Below are 22,344 nucleotides of genomic sequence, written 5' to 3'. Positions count from 1 at the left end.
TTGAATATCTGTTAGAGCATGGTGTAGTTACTACACTATTGATGGTGTATCAATACACCCAGTTACTACAACGATACAGGCTTCCTTAACTCAGTTGCCAGAGAGGAAGGAAACCGCTCAGGGATTTCACCACGAGGCCAATGGTGACTTTAAAACAGTTAGAGTTTAATGGCTGTGATAGTAAACTGAGGATGGATTAACATTGTAGTTACTCCACAATAGTAATCTATAAGACAAAGTGGAAAGAACATGCATCCTGTTTCCAACAAGCCACTGAAGTAAAACGACCTAAAACACAAGGCCAGATATACACTGGAGTGGCTGACCAAGAAGACATTGTGAATGTTCCTGAGCAACCTAGTTACAGTTTTGACTTAAAATAAAATGTAAAAAAATATATATATATATTAAAAAATATATATTTTATTGTCTTGAAAATCTATGGCAAGACTTGAAAATTGCTGTCTAGCAATGATCAACAACCAACTTGACAGAGCTTGAAGAATAATGTACAAATATTGTACAATCCAGGTGTGCAAAGCTCTTAGAATCTCACTCAGAAAAACTCACAGCTGTAAACGCTGCCAAAGGTGCTTCTACCAAGTATTTGTATTTGGCGGAAGCGTAGCCTAGTGGTTAGAGCGTTGGACTAGTAACTGAAAGGTTGAAAGATCAAATCCCCGAGCTGACAAGGTACAACTCTGTCATTCTGCCGCTGAACAAGGCAGTTAGCCAACTGTTCCAAAGCAATCATTGAAAATAAGAATGTGTTCTTCACTGACTTGCCTAGCTAAGGTAAAAAAAAATAAAAAAAATAAAGTTTAAATAAAGGTGTGGTTGAATTATAGATCCCCATTAGTTCCTGCCAAGGCAGCAGCTACTCTTCCTGGGGTTTATTATGGATCCCCATTAGTTCCTGCCAAGGCAGCAGCTACTCTTCCTGGGGTTTATTATGGATCCCCATTAGTTCCTGCCAAGGCAGCAGCTACTCTTCCTGGGGTTTATTATGGATCCCCATTAGTTCCTGCCAAAGCAGCAGCTAGTCTTCCTGGGGTTTATTATGGATCCCCATTAGTTCCTGCCAAAGCAGCAGCTAGTCTTCCTGGGGTTTATTATGGATCCCCATTAGTTCCTGCCAAGGCAGCAGCTACTCTTCCTGGGGTTTATTATGGATCCCCATTAGTTCCTGCCAAAGCAGCAGCTACTCTTCCTGGGGTTTATTATGGATCCCCATTAGTTCCTGCCAAAGCAGCAGCTACTCTTCCTGGGGTTTATTATGGATCCCCATTAGTTCCTGCCAAGGCAGCAGCTACTCTTCCTGGGCTTTATTATGGATCCCCATTAGTTCCTGCCAAGGCAGCAGCTACTCTTCCTGGGGTTTATTATGGATCCCCATTAGTTCCTGCCAAGGCAGCAGCTACTCTTCCTGGGGTTTATTATGGATCCCCATTAGTTCCTGCCAAAGCAGCAGCTAGTCTTCCTGGGGTTTATTATGGATCCCCATTAGTTCCTGCCAAAGCAGCAGCTAGTCTTCCTGGGGTTTATTATGGATCCCCATTAGTTCCTGCCAAGGCAGCAGCTACTCTTCCTGGGGTTTATTATGGATCCCCATTAGTTCCTGCCAAGGCAGCAGCTACTCTTCCTGGGGTTTATTATGGATCCCCATTAGTTCCTGCCAAAGCAGCAGCTACTCTTCCTGGGGTTTATTATGGATCCCCATTAGTTCCTGCCAAAGCAGCAGCTACTCTTCCTGGGGTTTATTATGGATCCCCATTTGTTCCTGCCAAGGCAGCAGCTACTCTTCCTGGGCTTTATTATGGATCCCCATTAGTTCCTGCCAAGGCAGCAGCTACTCTTCCTGGGGTTTATTATGGATCCCCATTAGTTCCTGCCAAAGCAGCAGCTACTCTTCCTGGGGTTTATTATGGATCCCCATTACTTCCTGCCAAGGCAGCAGCTACTCTTCCTGGGGTTTATTATGGATCCCCATTAGTTCCTGCCAAAGCAGCAGCTACTCTTCCTGGGGTTTATTATGGATCCCCATTAGTTCCTGCCAAAGCAGCAGCTACTCTTCCTGGGGTTTATTATGGATCCCCATTAGTTCCTGCCAAAGCAGCAGCTACTCTTCCTAATGCAGTTTATACAATTTTTAAAACATTACAATACATTCATAGATTTCACAAGACACTGTTTGCCCTCAGGCCCCTCCTCCACCACTACCACATATCTACAGTACTAAATCCATGTGTGTGTGTGTGTGTGTATAGTGCGTATGCTAGCATGTGTGTGTGTGTGTGTGTATAGTGCGTATGCTAGCATGTGTGTGTGTGTTATCATGTGTCTGTGCCAATGTTTGTGTTGCTTCAAAGTCCCCGCTGTTCCATAAGGTGTTTTTTATCTGGTTTTTTAAAACTGATTCTACTGCTGCATCAGTTACCTGATGTGGAATAGAGTTCCATGTAGTCATGGCTCTATGTAGTACTGTGGAATAGAGTTCCATGTAGTCATGGTTCTATGTAGTACTGTGGAATAGAGTTCCATGTAGTCATGGCTCTATGTAGTACTGTGGAATAGAGTTCCATGTAGTCATGGCTCTATGTAGTACTGTGGAATAGAGTTCCATGTAGTCATGGCTCTATGTAGTACTGTGGAATAGAGTTCCATGTAGTCATGGTTCTATGTAGTACTGTGGAATAGAGTTCCATGTAGTCATGGCTCTATGTAGTACTGTGGAAGAGTTCCATGTAGTCATGGTTCTATGTAGTACTGTGGAATAGAGTTCCATGTAGTCATGACTCTATGTAGTACTGTGGAATAGAGTTCCATGTAGTCATGACTCTATGTAGTACTGTGGAATAGAGTTCCATGTAGTCATGACTCTATGTGGTACTGTGGAATAGAGTTCCATGTAGTCATGGCTCTACGTAGTACTGTGGAATAGAGTTCCATGTAGTCATGGCTCTATGTAGTACTGTGGAATAGAGTTCCATGTAGTCATGGCTCTATGTAGTACTGTGGAATAGAGTTCCATGTAGTCATGGCTCTATGTAGTACTGTGGAATAGAGTTCCATGTAGTCATGGCTCTATGTAGTACTGTGGAATAGAGTTCCATGTAGTCATGGCTCTATGTAGTACTGTGGAAGAGTTCCATGTAGTCATGGTTCTATGTAGTACTGTGGAATAGAGTTCCATGTAGTCATGGCTCTATGTAGTACTGTGGAATAGAGTTCCATGTAGTCATGGCTCTATGTAGTACTGTGGAATAGAGTTCCGTGTAGTCATGGTTCTAAGTAGTACTGTGGAATAGAGTTCCATGTAGTCATGGTTCTAAGTAGTACTGTGGAATATAGTTCCATGTAGTCATGGCTCTATGTAGTACTGTGCGCCTCCCATAGTCTGTTCTGGACTTGGGGACTGTGAAGAGACTTCTGGTGGCATGTCTTGTGGGGTATGTATGGGTGTCTGAGCTGTGTGCCAGTAGTTCGAACAGACAACTCGGTGCATTCAACATGTCAATACCTCTCATAAATACAAGTAGTGATGAAGTCAATCTCTCCTGCACTTTGAGCCAGGATAAATTGACATGCATATTATTAATATTAGCGCTCTGTGTACATCCAAGGGCCAGCCGTGCTGTCCTGAGACAATTGCAATTTTTTAAGTCCTTTTTTGTGGTACCTGACCACGTGACTGAACAGTAGTCCAGGTGTGACAAAACTAGGGCCTGTAGGACCTGCCTTGTTGATAGTGTTGTTAAGGTAGAAACTAGGGCCTGTAGGACCTGCCTTGTTGATAGTGCTGTTAAGAAGGTAGAAACTAGGGCCTGAAGGACCTGCCTTGTTGATAGTGTTGTTAATTAAGAAGGTAGAAACTAGGGCCTGTAGGACCTGCCTTGTTGATAGTGATGTTAAGAAGGTAGAGCAGAGCTTTCTTATGGACAGACTTCGACCCATCTTAGCTACTACTGCATCAACATGTTTTGACCATGGCAGTTTACAATCCACGGTAACTCCAAGAAGTTTAGTCACCTCAACTTGCTCAATTTCCACATTATCTATTACAAGATTTAGTTGAGGTTTAGTGAGTGTTTTGTTCCAAATACAATGCTTTTAGTTTTATCAATATTTAGGGCTAACTTATTCCTTGCCACCCACTCTGAAACTAACTGCAGCTCTTTGTTGAGTGTTGCTGTCATTTCAGTCGCTGTAGTAGCTGATGTGTATAATGAGTCATCCGCATACATAGAAACTCTGGCTTTACTCAGTCAGTGGCATGTCGTTAGTAAACATTGAAAACAGCAAGGGTCCTAAACAGCTGCCCTGGAGAATGCCTGATTCTACCTGGATTATGTTGGAGAGGCTTCCATTCTAGAACACCCTCTGTGTTCTGTTAGACAGGTAACTCTTCATCCACATTATAGCGGGGGGGGGGGGGGGGGGGGGGGGTGTAAAACCATAACACATATCTTTCCAGCAGCAGACTATGATCAATCATGTCCAAATCTGCACTGAAGTCTAACAAGACAACGTATTGACTCAGGGGTGTGAATACTTATGTAAATGAGATATTTCGGCTTTTCATTCTCAAAGATTTTTCAAAAATGTTTAGACATGTTTTCACCTTATTCATTACAGGATATTGTGTGTAGATGAGTGAGAAGGAAATCTATTTAACACTTTTTTAAATAAGGCCGCTCTCCAACCCGTGTTAGGTGGCTACAGTCTACGAGGCCGCTCTCCAACCCGCGTGAGGTGGCTACAGTCTACGAGGCCGCTCTCCAACCCGCGTGAGTTGGCTACAGTCTGCGAGGCCCCTCTCCAACCCACGTGAGGTGGCTACAGTCTACGAGGCCGCTCTCCAACCCGCGTTAGGTGGCTACAGTCTACGAGGCCACTCTCCAACCCGCGTTACGTGGCTACAGTCTACGAGGCCGCTCTCCAACCCGCGTGAGGTGGCTACAGTCTACGAGGCCGCTCTCCAACCCACGTGAGGTGGCTACAGTCTGCGAGGCCCCTCTCCAACCCACGTGAGGTGGCAACAGTCTGCGAGGCCCCTCTCCAACCCACGTGAGGTGGCTACAGTCTGCGAGGCCCCTCTCCAACCCACGTGAGGTGGCTACAGTCCGCGAGGCCCCTCTCCAACCCGCGTGAGTTGGCTACAGTCTGCGAGGCCGCTCTGCAACCCGCGTGAGTTGGCTACAGTCTACGAGGCCGCTCTCCAACCCGCGTTAGGCTACAGTCTACGAGGCCGCTCTCCAACCCGCGAGAGGTGGCTACAGTCTGCGAGGCCGCTCTCCAACCCGCGAGAGGTGGCTACAGTCTGCGAGGCCGCTCTCCAACCCGCGTGAGGTGGCTACAGTCTGCGAGTCCGCTCTCCAACCCACGTGAGGTGGCTACAGTCTACGAGGCCGCTCTCCAACCCGCGTGAGGTGGCTACAGTCTACGAGGCCGCTCTCCAACCCGCGTGAGGTGGCTACAGTCTGCGAGGCCGCTCTCCAACCCGCGTGAGGTGGCTACAGTCTACGAGGCCCCTCTCCAACATCTCTCACCTGCATGAGGTGGCTACAGTCTACGAGGCCCCTCTCCAACCCGCGTGAGGTGGCTACAGTCTACGAGGCCCCTCTCCAACATCTCTCACCTGCATGAGGTGGCTACAGTCTATGAGGCTGTTCTCCAACATCTCCTGAGTGATCCATCCCATGGTGCTGTAGAACTCGTCTGCTGTCTGACAGTACTCTATATGCCTGGGGGATACAGTGTGTAGGGGTTAGAGATACAGTGTGTAGGGGTTAGGGTTACAGTGTGTAGGGGTTAGGGTACTCACTCCCCCAGGTGAGACCAGATGGCCAGAGCCACCCTCAGCAGAACCTCAGAACCTTCGAAGAACACAGAGTCCCAGATCTTCAGCACGGTGTTGGGGGGCAGGCACGTAGCAAACATGGTCAGAAACCACTGCATCGTGAATACGTTGGTCAGGGGAGGCTCGTAGCTGCCTGTAAGACACACACTGGCGTTAGTCAGGGGAGTTGTAGAGGTCCGTATCACACGCTGGCGTTAGTCTGGTCCGTATCACACGCTGGCGTTAGTCTGGTCCGTATCACACGCTGGCGTTAGTCAGGGGAGTTGTAGAGGTCCGTATCGCACGCTAGCGTTAGTCAGGTCCGTGTCGCACGCTGGCGTTAGTCAGGTCCGTGTCGCACGCTGGCGTTAGTCAGGTCCGTGTCGCACGCTGGCGTTAGTCAGGTCCGTGTCGCACGCTGGCGTTAGTCAGGTCCGTGTCGCACGCTGGCGTTAGTCAGGTCCGTGTCGCACGCTGGCGTTAGTCAGGTCCGTGTCGCACGCTGGCGTTAGTCAGGTCCGTGTCGCACGCTGGCGTTAGTCAGGTCCATGTCACACGCTGGCGTTAGTCAGGTCCGTGTCACACGCTGGCGTTAGTCAGGTCCGTGTCACACGCTGGCGTTAGTCAGGTCCGTGTCACACGCTGGCGTTAGTCTGGTCCGCGTCACACTCTGGCGTTTGTCATACGGACCTCTACAACTCTCCTGACTGAGACAGACCCACCTCCAGCCTCTCTATCAGCAGTCTTCTGCAAGAGGTGTAGGTGCTGTGAGAGATGAGGCAGCTTCATCCTCAGGAGATCTCTAAACACAGCCATGTCCACAGACAGAGAACGCAGGTTGTTGGCAAAATAACTCTCTGGTAGCACCTTGTCTATCAGGTAGATCATCACCTGGAGGAGACGGAGGATCAGTTAGAATGAGTACAACAGATAAATCATCCCCTTTCACAGCAGTGTTGTTGTAATAAATCATCCCCTTTCAGAGCAGTGTTGTTGTAATAAATCATCCCCTTTCAGAGCAGTGTTGTTGTAATAAATCATCCCCTTTCACAGCAGTGTTGTTGTAATAAATCATCCCCTTTCACAGCAGTGTTGTTGTAATAAATCATCCCCTTTCACAGCAGTGTTGGAGTGTAATAAATCATCCCCTTTCACAGCAGTGTTGTAATAAATCATCCCCTTTCAGAGCAGTGTTGTAATAAATCATCCCCTTTCAGAGCAGTGTTGGAGTGTAATAAATCATCCCCTTTCAGAGCATTGTTGTAATAAATCATCCCCTTTCAGAGCAGTGTTGGAGTGTAATAAATCATCCCCTTTCAGAGCAGTGTTGGAGTGTAATAAATCATCCCCTTTCACAGCAGTGTTGGAGTGTAATAAATCATCCCCTTTCAGAGCAGTGTTGGAGTGTAATAAATCATCTCCTTTCACAGCAGCGTTGTAATAAATCATCCCCTTTCACAGCAGTGTTGGAGTGTAATAAATCATCCCCTTTCACAGCAGTGTTGTAATAAATCATCCCCTTTCACAGCAGTGTTGGAGTGTAAATCATCCCCTTTCACAGCAGTGTTGTAATAAATCATCCCCTTTCACAGCAGTGTTGGAGTGTAACAAATCATCCCCTTTCAGAGCAGTGTTGTAATAAATCATCCCCTTTCAGAGCAGTGTTGGAGTGTACCTTGAGTGCGTGGCTCTCGTTGCCCTCTGTAACCTCCAGTATGAGCGCCGCCAGTACGTTGAAGCCCTGACAGTATCCTACAGCCTTATTCCAGCGAGCGTACGCCAGGAGCACCCTCTTCAGCACCACCCGGTCCTGCTCCCCCTCCTGGCCGGAGTAAGAACTACAACCTGTCCTGTGTAGGTCCTAATGAACAACAAGACTTAATTCAACCAAACCAGAGGACTGCATTTAATGATATAACACAACAGTTTTACAGAGACACAGAGAGACAGAGAGACAGAGACACAGAGACACAGAGACACAGAGACAGAGAGACAGAGAGACAGAGAGACAGAGAGACAGAGAGACAGAGAGACAGAGAGACAGAGAGACAGAGAGACAGAGAGACAGAGAGACAGAGACACAGAGACACAGAGACACAGAGACACAGAGACACAGAGAGACAGAGAGACAGAGAGACAGAGAGACAGAGAGACAGAGAGACAGAGAGACAGAGAGACAGAGAGACAGAGAGACAGAGAGACAGAGAGACAGACACAGAGACACAGAGACACAGAGACACAGAGACACAGAGACACAGAGACACAGAGACACAGAGAGACAGAGAGACAGAGAGACAGAGAGACAGAGAGACAGAGAGACAGAGACACAGAGAGACAGAGAGACAGAGAGACATGGACCTTGTCCTGCTAATTCATGGTTCTCTCTGAACAAGGGAAGGAGGGAACAGCTGTTGTTTTCCATGATGCATTCCATGTACAAATATCCTGCTACACAAACATCAGTCTGGGTGTTACCTTAACAATCTGGATGCCCAGTGAGTCATCGTCTGGGTTACTGCGTTCGTTGAAAGCGAAGCGGAGAGTTTTGTCCCAGTCGATAGAGATACTGTGGAGGTACTGATCAGCTAGAGTCAGCCATACCTGGAGAACACAGAGTATTCATATATAGTTATACTGTACACACTAGTGCTTAGACGACACACAGCAAAGAGTCCTGACAGAGGAGACACACAGTAAAGAGTCCTGTCCTGACAGAGGAGACCCACAGTAAAGAGTCCTGTCCTGACAGAGGAGACCCACAGTAAAGAGTCCTGTCCTGACAGAGGAGACCCACAGTAAAGAGTCCTGTCCTGACAGAGGAGACCCACAGTAAAGAGTCCTGTCCTGACAGAGGAGACACAGTAAAGTGCCTTTGAAAGGGGTATGGTAGTAGGGGCCTTTGAAAGGGGTATGGTAGTAGGTGGTAGTAGGTGCCAGGTGCACCGGTTTGTGTCAGGAACTTGTCAAAAGGGGGTGCAACTCAATATTAGGAAGGTGCTCCTAATGTTTGATACACTCAGTGTATGTGTATGGTTGGTCACCTGTTAGATATTTGGTGGTAGATATACATAAAAATACAAAACACAACAAGTTATAGTTCACAGAAGGAAATCAGTCAACTGAAATAAATGAATTAGGGCCTAATCTATGGATTTCACATGACTGGGCAGGCGCACAGCAATGGGTGGGCCTGGGAGGGCATAGGGCCACCCACAGGGGAGCCAGGCCCAGCCAATCAGAATTACTCTGTTCCCACAATGGGGCTTTATTACAGACAGAAATCCTCCTCAGTTTCATCAGTTGTTCGGCTGGTCTCAGACGATCCAGCAGGTGAAGAAGCCAGGGGCCGTCTCTGAAGGAGAGAGATGGTGCTTCGGACAAGGTGACCAGAGACACTAGTTTGGTTAAACAGAACAAATACGATCTACGCAGATTGATCAAGATGGCAAAGCAGAAGTATAGGACAAAGTGGAGGAGCAATTGAGCGGGTCGGACACGAGGCGTTTGTGGCAGGGGCTCCTAACTTTCACGGATTACAATAAAAGCCAGCCATGTCCCGGACGCCAATGCCGCCCTACCGGACGAGCTAAACCCCTCGTTCTCCCACTTTGAGCAAAACAACTGCAGAGGACAACGAGGGCTACCTACAGTTGAAGTGGGAAGTTCACATACACTTAGGTTGGAATCATTAAAACTCGTTTTTCAACCACTCCATAAATGTATTGTTAACAAACTATAGTTTTGTTAAAATTATTATTTTTCCAACTGTTGTTTACAGACAAACAATGTCACATATAATTCACTGTATCACAATTCCAGTGGGTCAGAAGTTTACATACACTAAGTTGACTGTGCCTTTAAACAGCTTGGAAAATTTTAAAAAAATGTCATGTCTTTAGAAGCTTCTGATAGGCTAATTGACATCATTTGAGTTAATTGGAGGTTTACCTGTGGATGTATTTCAAGGCCTACCTTCAAACTCAGTGTCTCTTTGCTTGACATCATGGAAAAATCTAAAGAAATCAGCCAAGACCTAAAAAAAAAAAAAAATTGTAGACCTCCACAAGTCTGGTTCATCCTTGGGAGCAATTTCCAAACGCCTGAGGGTACCACATTCATCTGTACAAACAATAGTACGCAAGTAGGGACACCATGGGACCACGCAGCCGTCATACCGCTCAGGAGGGAGACGCGTTCTGTCTCCTAGAGATGAACGTACTTTGGTGCGAAAAGTGCAAATCAATCCCAGAACAACAGCAAAGGACCTTGTGAAGATTCTGGAGGAAACAGGTACAAAAGTATCTATATCCACGGTAAAAACAAGTCCTATATCGACATAACCTGAAAGGCCGCTCAGCAAGGAAGAAGCCACTGCTCCAGAACCTCTAGAAAAAAAAGCCAGACTACGGTTTGCAAATGGGGACAAAGATTGTACTTTTTGGAGAAATGTCCTCTGGTCTAATGAAACAAAAATATAACTGTTTGGCCATAATGACCATCGTTATGTGTGGAGGAAAAAAGGGGAGGCTTGCAAGCCGAAGAACACCTTCCCAACCGTGAAGCACGGGGGTGGCAGCATCATGTTGTGGGGGTGCTTTGCTGCAGGAGGGACTGGAGCACTTCACAAAATAGACGTGATAGTGTCAAGGGAAGTTTAAAAAAATCCCCACTGTCTCTCTGCCACTTTAGGTCTGGACTAAGCCATTTATTTTCACCTCTCTGACACTTCAGGTCTGGACTAAGCCATTTCTTTTCACCTCTCTGACACTTCAGGTCTGGACTAAGCCATTTCTTTTCACCTCTCTGCCACTTCAGGTCTGGACTAAAGCCATTTCTTTTCACCTCTCTGCCTACTGTATGTCGTGGGCGGCGTTTCCTGTCGGACAGAGTGGTGAATGAACGAGCTGCTAACAAGGCAAATCCAGGGGAACACGAGCACATGAATCATTCATGATTCAGAGGGAGCAGTCGAACATAACCAGCACATATTATTCATGATTCAGAGGGAGCAGTCGAACATAACCAGCACATATTATTCATGATTCAGAGGGAGCAGACGAACATAATGAGCACATATTATTCATGATTCAGAGGGAGCAGACGAACATAATGAGCACGCATGAATCATTCATGATTCCACTTGTTCATAATGAGCCACTCAGAGGTAGGCACGATTAGAACTTCTGGGCGTTGATCAACGATTAGAACTCAGGTCAAGAAGCCTTCTGGGCGTTGATCAACGATTAGAACTCGGGTCAAGAAGCCTTCTGGGCGTTGATCAACGATTAGAACTCAGGTCAAGAAGCCTTCTGGGCGTTGATCAACGATTAGAACTCAGGTCAAGAAGCCTTCTGAGTATTGATCAACGATTAGAACTCAGGTCAAGAAGCCTTCTGAGCGTTGATCAACGATTAGAACTCAGGTCAAGAAGCCTTCTGGGCGTTGATCAACGATTAGAACTCAGGTCAAGAAGCCTTCTGGGCGTTGATCAACGATTAGAACTCAGGTCAAGAAGCCTTCTGGGCGTTGATCAACGATTAGAACTCAGGTCAAGAAGCCTTCTGAGTATTGATCAACGATTAGAACTCAGGTCAAGAAGCCTTCTGAGCGTTGATCAACGATTAGAACTCAGGTCAAGAAGCCTTCTGGGCGTTGGTCAACGATTAGAACTCAGGTCAAGAAGCCTTCTGGGCGTTGATCAACGATTAGAACTCAGGTCAAGAAGCCTTCTGGGCGTTGATCAACGATTAGAACTCAGGTCAAGAAGCCTTCTGGGCGTTGATCAACGATTAGAACTCAGGTCAAGAAGCCTCCTGGGCGTTGATCAACGATTAGAACTCAGGTCAAGAAGCCTTCTGAGTATTGATCAACGATTAGAACTCAGGTCAAGAAGCCTTCTGAGTATTGATCAACGATTAGAACTCAGGTCAAGAAGCCTTCTGGGCGTTGATCAACGATTAGAACTCAGGTCAAGAAGCCTTCTGGGCGTTGATCAACGATTAGAACTCAGGTCAAGAAGCCTTCTGGGCGTTGGTCAACGATTAGAACTCAGGTCAAGAAGCCTTCTGGGCGTTGATCAACGATTAGAACTCAGGTCAAGAAGCCTTCTGGGCGTTGATCAACGATTAGAACTCAGGTCAAGAAGCCTTCTGAGTATTGATCAACGATTAGAACTCAGGTCAAGAAGCCTTCTGGGCGTTGATCAACGATTAGAACTCAGGTCAAGAAGCCTTCTGGGCGTTGATCAACGATTAGAACTCAGGTCAAGAAGCCTTCTGGGCGTTGATCAACGATTAGAACTCAGGTCAAGAAGCCTTCTGGGCGTTGATCAACGATTAGAACTCAGGTCAAGAAGCCTTCTGGGCGTTGATCAACGATTAGAACTCAGGTCAAGAAGCCTTCTGGGCGTTGATCAACGATTAGAACTCAGGTCAAGAAGCCTTCTGGGCGTTGATCAACGATTAGAACTCAGGTCAAGAAGCCTTCTGGGCGTTGATCAACGATTAGAACTCAGGTCAAGAAGCCTTCTGGGCGTTGATCAACGATTAGAACTCAGGTCAAGAAGCCTTCTGAGCGTTGATCAACGATTAGAACTCAGGTCAAGAAGCCTTCTGAGCGTTGATCAACGATTAGAACTCAGGTCAAGAAGCCTTCTGGGCGTTGATCAACGATTAGAACTCAGGTCAAGAAGCCTTCTGGGCGTTGATCAACGATTAGAACTCAGGTCAAGAAGCCTTCTGAGTATTGATCAATGCAATAAATGGGTAAACGATAATTAACTAAACTGGTTAATTAACAGGTCTGGCAAAACCCATTCATAAAAATCAATATCCTGCCAGGCAAGATTGAATCTACATTTGCCTATCGATGTGACGTTTGCCAGCAGCCAAGTGAGTCAGCTCTGTACCTACCTGGCTGAGTGGCAGTGTGGGCAGAATGAGCGAGCTCGCCTGGCAACCAGAGCTCGAAACACGTGAGGAAATATAACTCTAGTCTGCCTGGAAATGAATTCACAAGACCAATACATTTTTCATATTAACATTTGATAATATTCTGTTCTCTTCATTTTAATTCAAGTACATTTCATGTACCAACTGGAGAAAATGTCAGATTTTCAAGATATTCCAGTACTTGAACTTCAGAGCACAACATTTAAGCACATCAACCACCTTGTGTACTCCCTGTACACACACACACGACTGGCCTCACACAGTTCCATCATCAAGTTCACTGACGACGAGACAGTAGACCTGATTACCAACGAGACAACCTACAGAGAGGAGGTAGGCACTCTGACGGTGTGGTGTCAGGTAAACAACCTCTCCCTGAACAACGAGACAACCTACAGAGAGGAGGTAGGCACTCTGATGGTGTGGTGTCAGGTAAACAACCTCCCCCTGAACAACGACCAGACAACCTACAGAGAGGAGGTAGGCACTCTGACGGTGTGGTGTCAGGTAAACAACCTCCCCCTGAACAACGACCAGACAACCTACAGAGAGGAGGTAGGCACTCTGACGGTGTGGTGTCAGGTAAACAACCTCTCCCTGAACAACGACCAGACGGTCTACAGAGAGGAGGTAGGCACTCTGACGGTGTGGTGTCAGGTAAACAACCTCTCCCTGAACATCAGCAAAGCAAAGAAGCTGATTGTGGACTTCAGGAGGAACCAGGCTGGGTATGTCCACGTCCTCATCATTCGGGCAGCAGTGGAGACTGTCAAAAACCTCAAGTTCCTCTGCGTACCCATCTCAGAGGAGCTGAAATGGTCAAACCACACTGACACCGTAGCGAAGACTGCGACTCTTCAACCTCAGGAAGCTGAAGAAATTCAGCCTGTCCCAGTGGGCCCTCACAGTGTTCTACAGGAGAGAGTTAGCTAGCATGCTCTAGTTGTAATTGCTGCATTACCACCTGGCTAATGCACAGGTATTTCCATGGTAACAGAAATCTACAGCCATCAAAATACTGCTTGTCCTGCACATCTGATGTGTTTCCTTCTGTCTACAGTCAGAATAAACACCAATCAACTGGGGCCCCTGGCTGGCAAGTCAGAATAAACACCAATCAACTGGGACCGCTGGCTGGCCAGTCAGAATAAACACCAATCAACTGGGACCGCTGGCTGGCCAGTCAGAATAAACACCAATCAACTGGGACCGCTGACTGGCCAGTCAGAATAAACACCAATCAACTGGGACCGCTGGCTGGCCAGTCAGAATAAACACCAATCAACTGGGACCGCTGGCTGGCCAGTCAGAATAAACACCAATCAACTGGGACCGCTGGCTGGCAAGTCAGAATAAACACCAATCAACTGGGACCGCTGACTGGCCAGTCAGAATAAACACCAATCAACTGGGACCGCTGGCTGGCAAGTCAGAATAAACACCAATCAACTGGGACCGCTGGCTGGCAAGTCAGAATAAACACCAATCAACTGGGACCGCTGGCTGGCCAGTCAGAATAAACACCAATCAACTGGGACCGCTGGCTGGCCAGTCAGAATAAACACCAATCAACTGGGACCGCTGGCTGGCAAGTCAGAATGAACACCAATCAACTGGGACCGCTGACTGGCCAGTCAGAATAAACACCAATCAACTGGGACCGCTGGCTGGCCAGTCAGAATAAACACCAATCAACTGGGACCGCTGGCTGGCCAGTCAGAATAAACACCAATCAACTGGGACCGCTGGCTGGCCAGTCAGAATAAACACCAATCAACTGGGACCGCTGGCTGGCAAGTCAGAATAAACACCACTAGAGAGATGGGAAGAACCATCACATCTGTTATATCAGTAGCACTACTATAACGTACCCTCTTCCTCCACTCTTTAGGGATGCCTGTAGGAAGTCTGACCACAGCCTTCAGAGCATCATACCACTGGGGAGAGAGAGAACACACAGATCAGATTCACACAGATCAGATCCACATAAATATGATACACACACAGACACCTGAAACAGGGCTAAAGATGTGATGGGACACGACCATACTGACCTGTTGGAAGCCGTTCTTGCCCAGAGAAGGTTCGATGGTGAACTTTAACCTGGTGTCCACTCCTACAGAGAACAGTGTACAGACTGAAGAACTCCACTGTAGCAGAACGGTCAGTCACCACACACACAGAAAGCTCTCTAACGAGGCCTACTGACTAATCAGGTACATCATATCATCAGTCTAAGTACAGTGACATGCGGGGAGGAAAATAAGCACATCCATTACTAATGACATCACTGCTATCCGTGTGCACCTGGGCTAAACAAATCACATGTAATGACGTCACTGCTATCCGTGTGCACCTGGGCTAAACAAATCACCTGTAATGACGTCACTGCTATCCGTGTGCACCTGGGCTAAACAAATCACATGTAATGACGTCACTGCTATCCGTGTGCACCTGGGCTAAACAAATCACATGTAATGACGTCACTGCTATCCGTGTGCACCTGGGCTAAACAAATCACATGTAATGACGTCACTGCTATCCGTGTGCACCTGGGCTAAACAAATCACCTGTAATGACGTCACTGCTATCCGTGTGCACCTGGGCTAAACAAATCACCTGTAATGACGTCACTGCTATCCGTGTGCACCTGGGCTAAACAAATCACCTGTAATGACGTCACTGCTATCCGTGTGCACCTGGGCTAAACAAATCACATGTAATGACGTCACTGCTATCCGTGTGCACCTGGGCTAAACAAATCACATGTAATGACGTCACTGCTATCCGTGTGCACCTGGGCTAAACAAATCACCTGTAATGACGTCACTGCTATCCGTGTGCACCTGGGCTAAACAAATCACCTGTAATGACGTCACTGCTATCCGTGTGCACCTGGGCTAAACAAATCCCCTGTAATGACGTCACTGCTATCCGTGTGCACCTGGGCTAAACAAATCACCTGTAATGACGTCACTGCTATCCGTGTGCACCTGGGCTAAACAAATCACATGTAATGACGTCACTGCTATCCGTGTGCACCTGGGCTAAACAAATCACCTGTAATGACGTCACTGCTATCCGTGTGCACCTGGGCTAAACAAATCCCCTGTAATGACGTCACTGCTATCCGTGTGCACCTGGGCTAAACAAATCACATGTAATGACGTCACTGCTATCCGTGTGCACCTGGGCTAAACAAATCACATGTAATGACGTCACTGCTATCCGTGTGCACCTGGGCTAAACAAATCACATGTAATGACGTCACTGCTATCCGTGTGCACCTGGGCTAAACAAATCACATGTAATGAGGTCACTGTTATCCGTGTGCACCTGGGCTAAACAAATCACATGTAATGACGTCACTGCTATCCGTGTGCACCTGGGCTAAACAAATCACATGTAATGACGTCACTGCTATCCGTGTGCACCTGGGCTAAACAAATCACATGTAATGACGTCACTGCTATCCGTGTGCACCTGGGCTAAACAAATCACATGTAATGAGGTCACTGCTATCCGTGTGCACCTGGGCTAAACAAATCCCCTGTAATGACGTCACTGCTATCCGTGTGCACCTGGGCTAAACAAATCACATGTAATGACGTCACTGCTATCCGTGTGCACCTGGGCTAAACAAATCACCTGTAATGACGTCACTGCTATCCGTGTGCACCTGGGCTAAACAAATCACATGTAATGACGTCACTGCTATCCGTGTGCACCTGGGCTAAACAAATCACATGTATCATGGTACTGAAACATGGCGATGTGGAAATATATTAGTGACAATGACTTTGCGTTCTTCCAATGATTTACTCTTAATCTATTTTCAGCACCACCGAACAGCTGTGAGGTGCTAGGCTCTCTGGGGCTATTCATTAAGCCAATTCTGTTGCAAAACGTTTCTTAAAACGGGAGCAAACAGAACTAAAACAGGGTGGCATCTACCCGGATTTGTCCAATAAAAACTATAGTTTTGCTCTGTTTGCCTCCGTTTGGTTCTTAAACGGTAAACGTTTCCATGACGAATTCGCCCCAGGTTGTGTTTTATTAGATGTTGCTGTCCGCCACTGTGGTGCTGAATCCTTTCCGGTTTCGCTCTCGAGTTACACTACAACAAGTCCTAACGACCACAACCTGACGCTCTGAAACTCACACAACGGAAGTAACGAAACTATAACCCAGATCAGAGCATCCTTAAATGAAACAAACGGGAAAGAGAATGATTCAGACTGAACCCGTTCCTCCAGCCCTAACCTGTCTGGCGGCCAGCCAGCGACCACACAGCCGCCATTTGCCCCGCTCTGCACGGCTTCATGCTACCAGCTCACACCGGTCTCTCTAACTCTCCCCACCTACACTAACCTTTTATACAGTTTAGAGTATAGCTCCAACCTGGGTCTCTCTGAGCGCTGTCTGTCTCCTCCATGTTGAGATCTGGTCAGGTCTTCTATAGCTGGTCAGCTGCAGGCCACCAGAGTCGCCCCCGACACTGTGTTTACATTACAGCGACCATGACACCCTCCTCCTAGAGATAGATATGACTAGACCTATGGGCTAGGCTACATGTAGCTAGGCTACATCGGACAGCTGCATCCACTACAAGACGACATGAAGGAATTCAACTACAGGGCTTTAGTTATATCAGTCCTATCAGCCCTAACACAAGGTTGACGGGGAATCACATGAATGAAACGCCTTGTAAACTATCGCCATGATTTCAGAACCACAATGAATGAACAACCCCCATGACGCCACCACAACTAGCAGTGACATGTTATTCTGTACAGACAAGACCACAGCGCTCCCTCCCCTGAGACAAAAACGAACAGAGTAGCAATCAGGCCGGAGCTGAACGGGCTCCGTTCGGTCACCTGGCTCGAGCGTGCAGAGCAGACGGGGCGCTCTCCGCGAGATTCCGTTCCTTTTCTTCAGGACGTTACTGATGATGTTACCGACACCGCTCGAACCCTGCCGCAACACACACGGCCCAGACCGAGCCCTCCTCCCCGCGTTAAACCGGGCCTGCTTCATTTCCCAATCAAACCGAAACACGCACCATGTAGCCTAAAAGTAATTGTCGGTAGATTACATTGATGTTTATTCCCCTTTGTGCGCTGCTTCAATCTAAAAATGTCTGTTATTCCCTCCGTCCCACGCGAATCCCGTCGCCCAGCTGCTCCACGACAGCCCGATGTCTTCCAGGGAGCAGGGAGGTTGATCAATCACATTGATCTTTCCGTCTCCGGTCCAACCCAAGAACTGTCAACAGTCTCGCGCACACAGGAAATGGCCTTGATATCCGATCCATCCAGGAGGAAATCACGCGCAATTATGCCTTTAAAACATTGATTCAAGAGTTGCTAGAAGATATAGATCTGTCTTAATCGATGATCAGTTGTCCCTCCCTCCCTAACCATATGGAGGAGATGCGGCTCTGCAGCGGTCTCAGGAGCTGCTGCCCCGGTATACACCCCTACCCAGCGTCACAGGGAGGGAGGGAGGGATGGATGGATGGATGCGGTATGGTGGCGGAGGAGAAGAAAGCCGTGATGAAGTAATGTGAAGGGAGGGGTGGAGAGGGGAAGCTCGGCAGAGCAACAACCCCAAAAAGAGAGCCATTGTGAATGGAGAGACTGTCATCGCTGCTACATCACTAGATAACAAGGCATGTATGAGTCTCAGCCAGATGACTTCAGGTAGAGGTACTGTAACATGCTGCTGGTCCTGTGAGAAGACAAGTCCCACTTTACACCCTGTTACTACATACTATACCTCCATGGTAGGTGCCATGTTGATCCCTGTTACTACATACTATACCTCCATGGTAGGTGCCATGTTGATCCCTGTTACTACATACTATACCTCCATGGTAGGTGCCATGTTGATCCCTGTTACTACATACTTTACCTCCATGGTAGGTGCCATGTTGATCCCTGTTACTACATACTATACCTCCATGGTAGGTGCCATGTTGATCCCTGTTACTACATACTTTACCTCCATGGTAGGTGCCATGTTGATCCCTGTTACTACATACACTATACCTCCATGGTAGGTGCCATGTTGATCCCTGTTACTACATACTTTACCTCCATGGTAGGTGCCATGTTGATCCCTGTTACTACATACTTTACCTCCATGGTAGGTGCCATGCTGCATGGTGATTGAACAGAGAAGGACATTAAGAAAAGTGAGCTGTAAGAATGGAGTAACCAGATGTACAGATCCTGCACTTGCCTGTCTACAGTTCCACATCTACTGTAGATCATGGAGCCCTGCTGGAAAGTACTGTGTGAAAACAACCTATCCAAGCAGACATAGATCACTGTCTGGTTGGGCACTGGGCAGGATATTGAGGAATGGTGTTGGTAGGTTATAATATGGTGCTGAGACGTGGAGCATGCTAGTCTACTCAGCTCTCTGGGGGAAACACCCATACCACTTCCTGGTTAATAAGAGCAAACCTGCACAGCCAACATCCATCCACCCTGAAGACAATGACATCACCAACTGAAGGGGGGGGGGGGGGGGGGGGGGTTAACTGGGTGGGTGGGGGCAGAGAACAGACAACAGAACATATTCATACCCCTTGACTTAATCCACATTTTGTCGTGTTACAGCATTAATCCCCCCCATTTACCCACAAAACCCCATAATGACAAAGTGAAAACATGTTTTAAGAAATGTTAGCACATTTTTAAAAAAATTAAAAAAATCAAAAGTATAAAAATAAATAAAAAAATCAACAAGTATTCACACCCCTGAGTCAATACATAAGTATTCACACCCCTGAGTCAATACATAAGTATTCACACCCCTGAGTCAATACATAAGTATTCACACCCCTGAGTCAATACATAAGTATTCACACCCCTGAGTCAATAAATAAGTATTCACACCCCTGAGTCAATACATCAGTATTCACACCCCTGAGTCAATAAATAAGTATTCACACCCCTGAGTCAATACATCAGTATTCACACCCCTGAGTCAATAAATAAGTATTCACACCCCTGAGTCAATACATCAGTATTCACACCCCTGAGTCAATACATCAGTATTCACACCCCTGAGTCAATACATCAGTATTCACACCCCTGAGTCAATACATAAGTATTCACACCCCTGAGTCAATAAATAAGTATTCACACCCCTGAGTCAATACATAAGTATTCACACCCCTGAGTCAATACATCAGTATTCACACCCCTGAGTCAATACATCAGTATTCACACCCCTGAGTCAATACATAAGTATTCACACCCCTGAGTCAATACATAAGTATTCACACACCTGAGTCAATACATAAGTATTCACACCCCTGAGTCAATACATAAGTATTCACACCCCTGAGTCAATACATAAGTATTCACACCCCTGAGTCAATACATAAGTATTCACACACCTGAGTCAATACATAAGTATTCACACCCCTGAGTCAATACATAAGTATTCACACCCCTGAGTCAATACATAAGTATTCACACCCCTGAGTCAATAAATAAGTATTCACACCCCTGAGTCAATACATCAGTATTCACACCCCTGAGTCAATACATCAGTATTCACACCCCTGAGTCAATACATCAGTATTCACACCCCTGAGTCAATACATAATCACCTTTGACAGCGATTACAGCTGTGGGTCGTTATGGGTAAATCTCAGAGCTTTACAGCTGTGGGTCGTTATGGGTAAATCTCATAGAGCTTCCTACAGCTGTGGGTCGTTATGGGTAAATCTCATAGAGCTTCCTACAGCTGTGGGTCGTTATGGGTAAATCTCAAAGAGCTTCCTACAGCTGTGGGTCGTTATGGGTAAATCTCAGAGCTTCCTACAGCTGTGGGTCGTTATGGGTAAATCTCAAAGAGCTTCCTACAGCTGTGGGTCGTTATGGGTAAATCTCAAAGAGCTTTCTACAGCTGTGGGTCGTTATGGGTAAATCTCAAAGAGCTTCCTACAGCTGGATTATACAACATTTGAAAACTTGTTTTTTTTTTGTTCAAACTCAAGTTGGTTGTTGATCATTGTCAGACAGCCCTTTTCAAGTCTTGCTACAGATCTTCAAACAGAATTAAGTCAAAACGGTAACTAGGACCCTCAGGAACATTCAATGTCTAATTGGTAAGCAAACTCCAGTCTATATCTGAGCTTGTGTTTCAGGTTATTGTCCAGCTGAAAAGGTGAATTTAACTCCCAGTGTCTGGTGGAAAGCAGAGATGAGGAAGTCATTAAAAAAAAACATGTTAAACACTATTATTGTCCATGCAACTTATTATGTGACTTGTTAAGCAAATGTTTACTCCTGAACTTATTTAGGCTCGTCATAACAAAGGGATCCAATGTTTATGAAAAGACATTTAAGATTTTCATTAAGTAATTTGTAAAAATTTCAAAAAGCATAATCCCGTTGACATTATGGTTTATCGTTTGTTGTAGGCAACAATGCGGCTGCGCACTTCCTCCTGGACTGCTGGTTTAACGCCATGCTGCACGCAGAGACGCAAGAGACGGAAATTCACTCCATTAGTTTGCAGATCAACCATTTTTTTCTGTGATAAAATCAACATAATAAAATCAGGCCCTTTTCAATGAAACAAACCAAAACAAATGTAACTTCGCTAGATTGAATCTGTGATGTTGTTGTAGGCAGAGCCAGAGCGCAACTCTATTGGTGGGGGTTGTCCACCAGCGGTCTTCCCGTCACCAGCGAGTGAATGCGCTATTCAGACCAGTGCACTATCGTCGATATTCTTTGTTAGTTAGCGAGTTATTAGCCCAAGTATAGATCAGTATTAGGTCAGCAATGGGGAGTTACTGCTTCCAAAGCACAACACGTGTCGGCTACATTTCAAGCAGTCTGAAAAGACAGTCGACGTAAACAAGCGTATGTCTTAAAGGGGCAGTGTTGTATTTTGAGACAGGCTTGAATATGCAAATAAGCCAATAGGCGGAAGGGTAGCCCACAATGTGGTCTACTTTACTGCATGGTAATAACAATACGTGGTTTCTTGCATCATACAACACAATACAATTTACAGACCCATGGTGTTAAAGATCAAGTCAAATCTATCATTAATGTCAAGCCCATCAATGTAGGCCTGAATTGAACACCACATATAGACAGACTACTGTAGGCCATAGAAATCAGAAGCTATTGCCATGTGAAAATGTCATGGAATTTGTTCCATTGGTTTTGTTGGTAGGACTACATTATGCTCAAAATAGCCACAATAGCCTATTGGCTACTCTCTAAAACTATAAGGGCACAGCCTATTGGCTACTGTCTAAAACAGTAAGGGTACAGCCTATTGGCTACTGAAACTGTAAGGGTACATACAGCCTATTGGCTACTGTCTAAACGGTAAGGGCACAGCCTATTGGCTACTGAAACTGTAAGGGTACAGCCTATTGGCTACTGAAACTGTAAGGGTACATACAGCCTATTGGCTACTGTCTAACACTGTAAGGGCACAGCCTATTGGCTACTGTCTAAAACTGTAAGGGTACAGCCTATTGGCTACTGAAACTGTAAGGGCACAGCCTAT

At 46.5% G+C, this 22,344-nt stretch overlaps 1 protein-coding gene across 1 annotated transcript in view; it reads right to left on the bottom strand.

Annotated features, from left to right (window-relative positions):
* The window catches only part of LOC139393213 (TBC1 domain family, member 30), a 79,724-nt gene that overhangs the window by 16,423 nt on the left and 40,957 nt on the right, over positions 1–22,344 (bottom strand). Inside the window, 7 exon segments of the mRNA XM_071141655.1 lie at positions 5,639–5,744; positions 5,825–5,993; positions 6,562–6,730; positions 7,515–7,700; positions 8,315–8,440; positions 14,661–14,726; positions 14,844–14,905. Of these exon segments, the coding sequence (XP_070997756.1) occupies positions 5,639–5,744; positions 5,825–5,993; positions 6,562–6,730; positions 7,515–7,700; positions 8,315–8,440; positions 14,661–14,726; positions 14,844–14,905 (884 nt within the window).

The sequence above is a fragment of the Oncorhynchus clarkii genome, chromosome 33 (genome assembly GCF_045791955.1).
Source record: "Oncorhynchus clarkii lewisi isolate Uvic-CL-2024 chromosome 33, UVic_Ocla_1.0, whole genome shotgun sequence".
Lineage (NCBI taxonomy): Eukaryota > Metazoa > Chordata > Actinopteri > Salmoniformes > Salmonidae > Oncorhynchus > Oncorhynchus clarkii.
The sequence above is the reverse complement of the archived record's forward strand: the minus strand, read 5'-3'. Positions and strand labels throughout refer to the sequence as shown.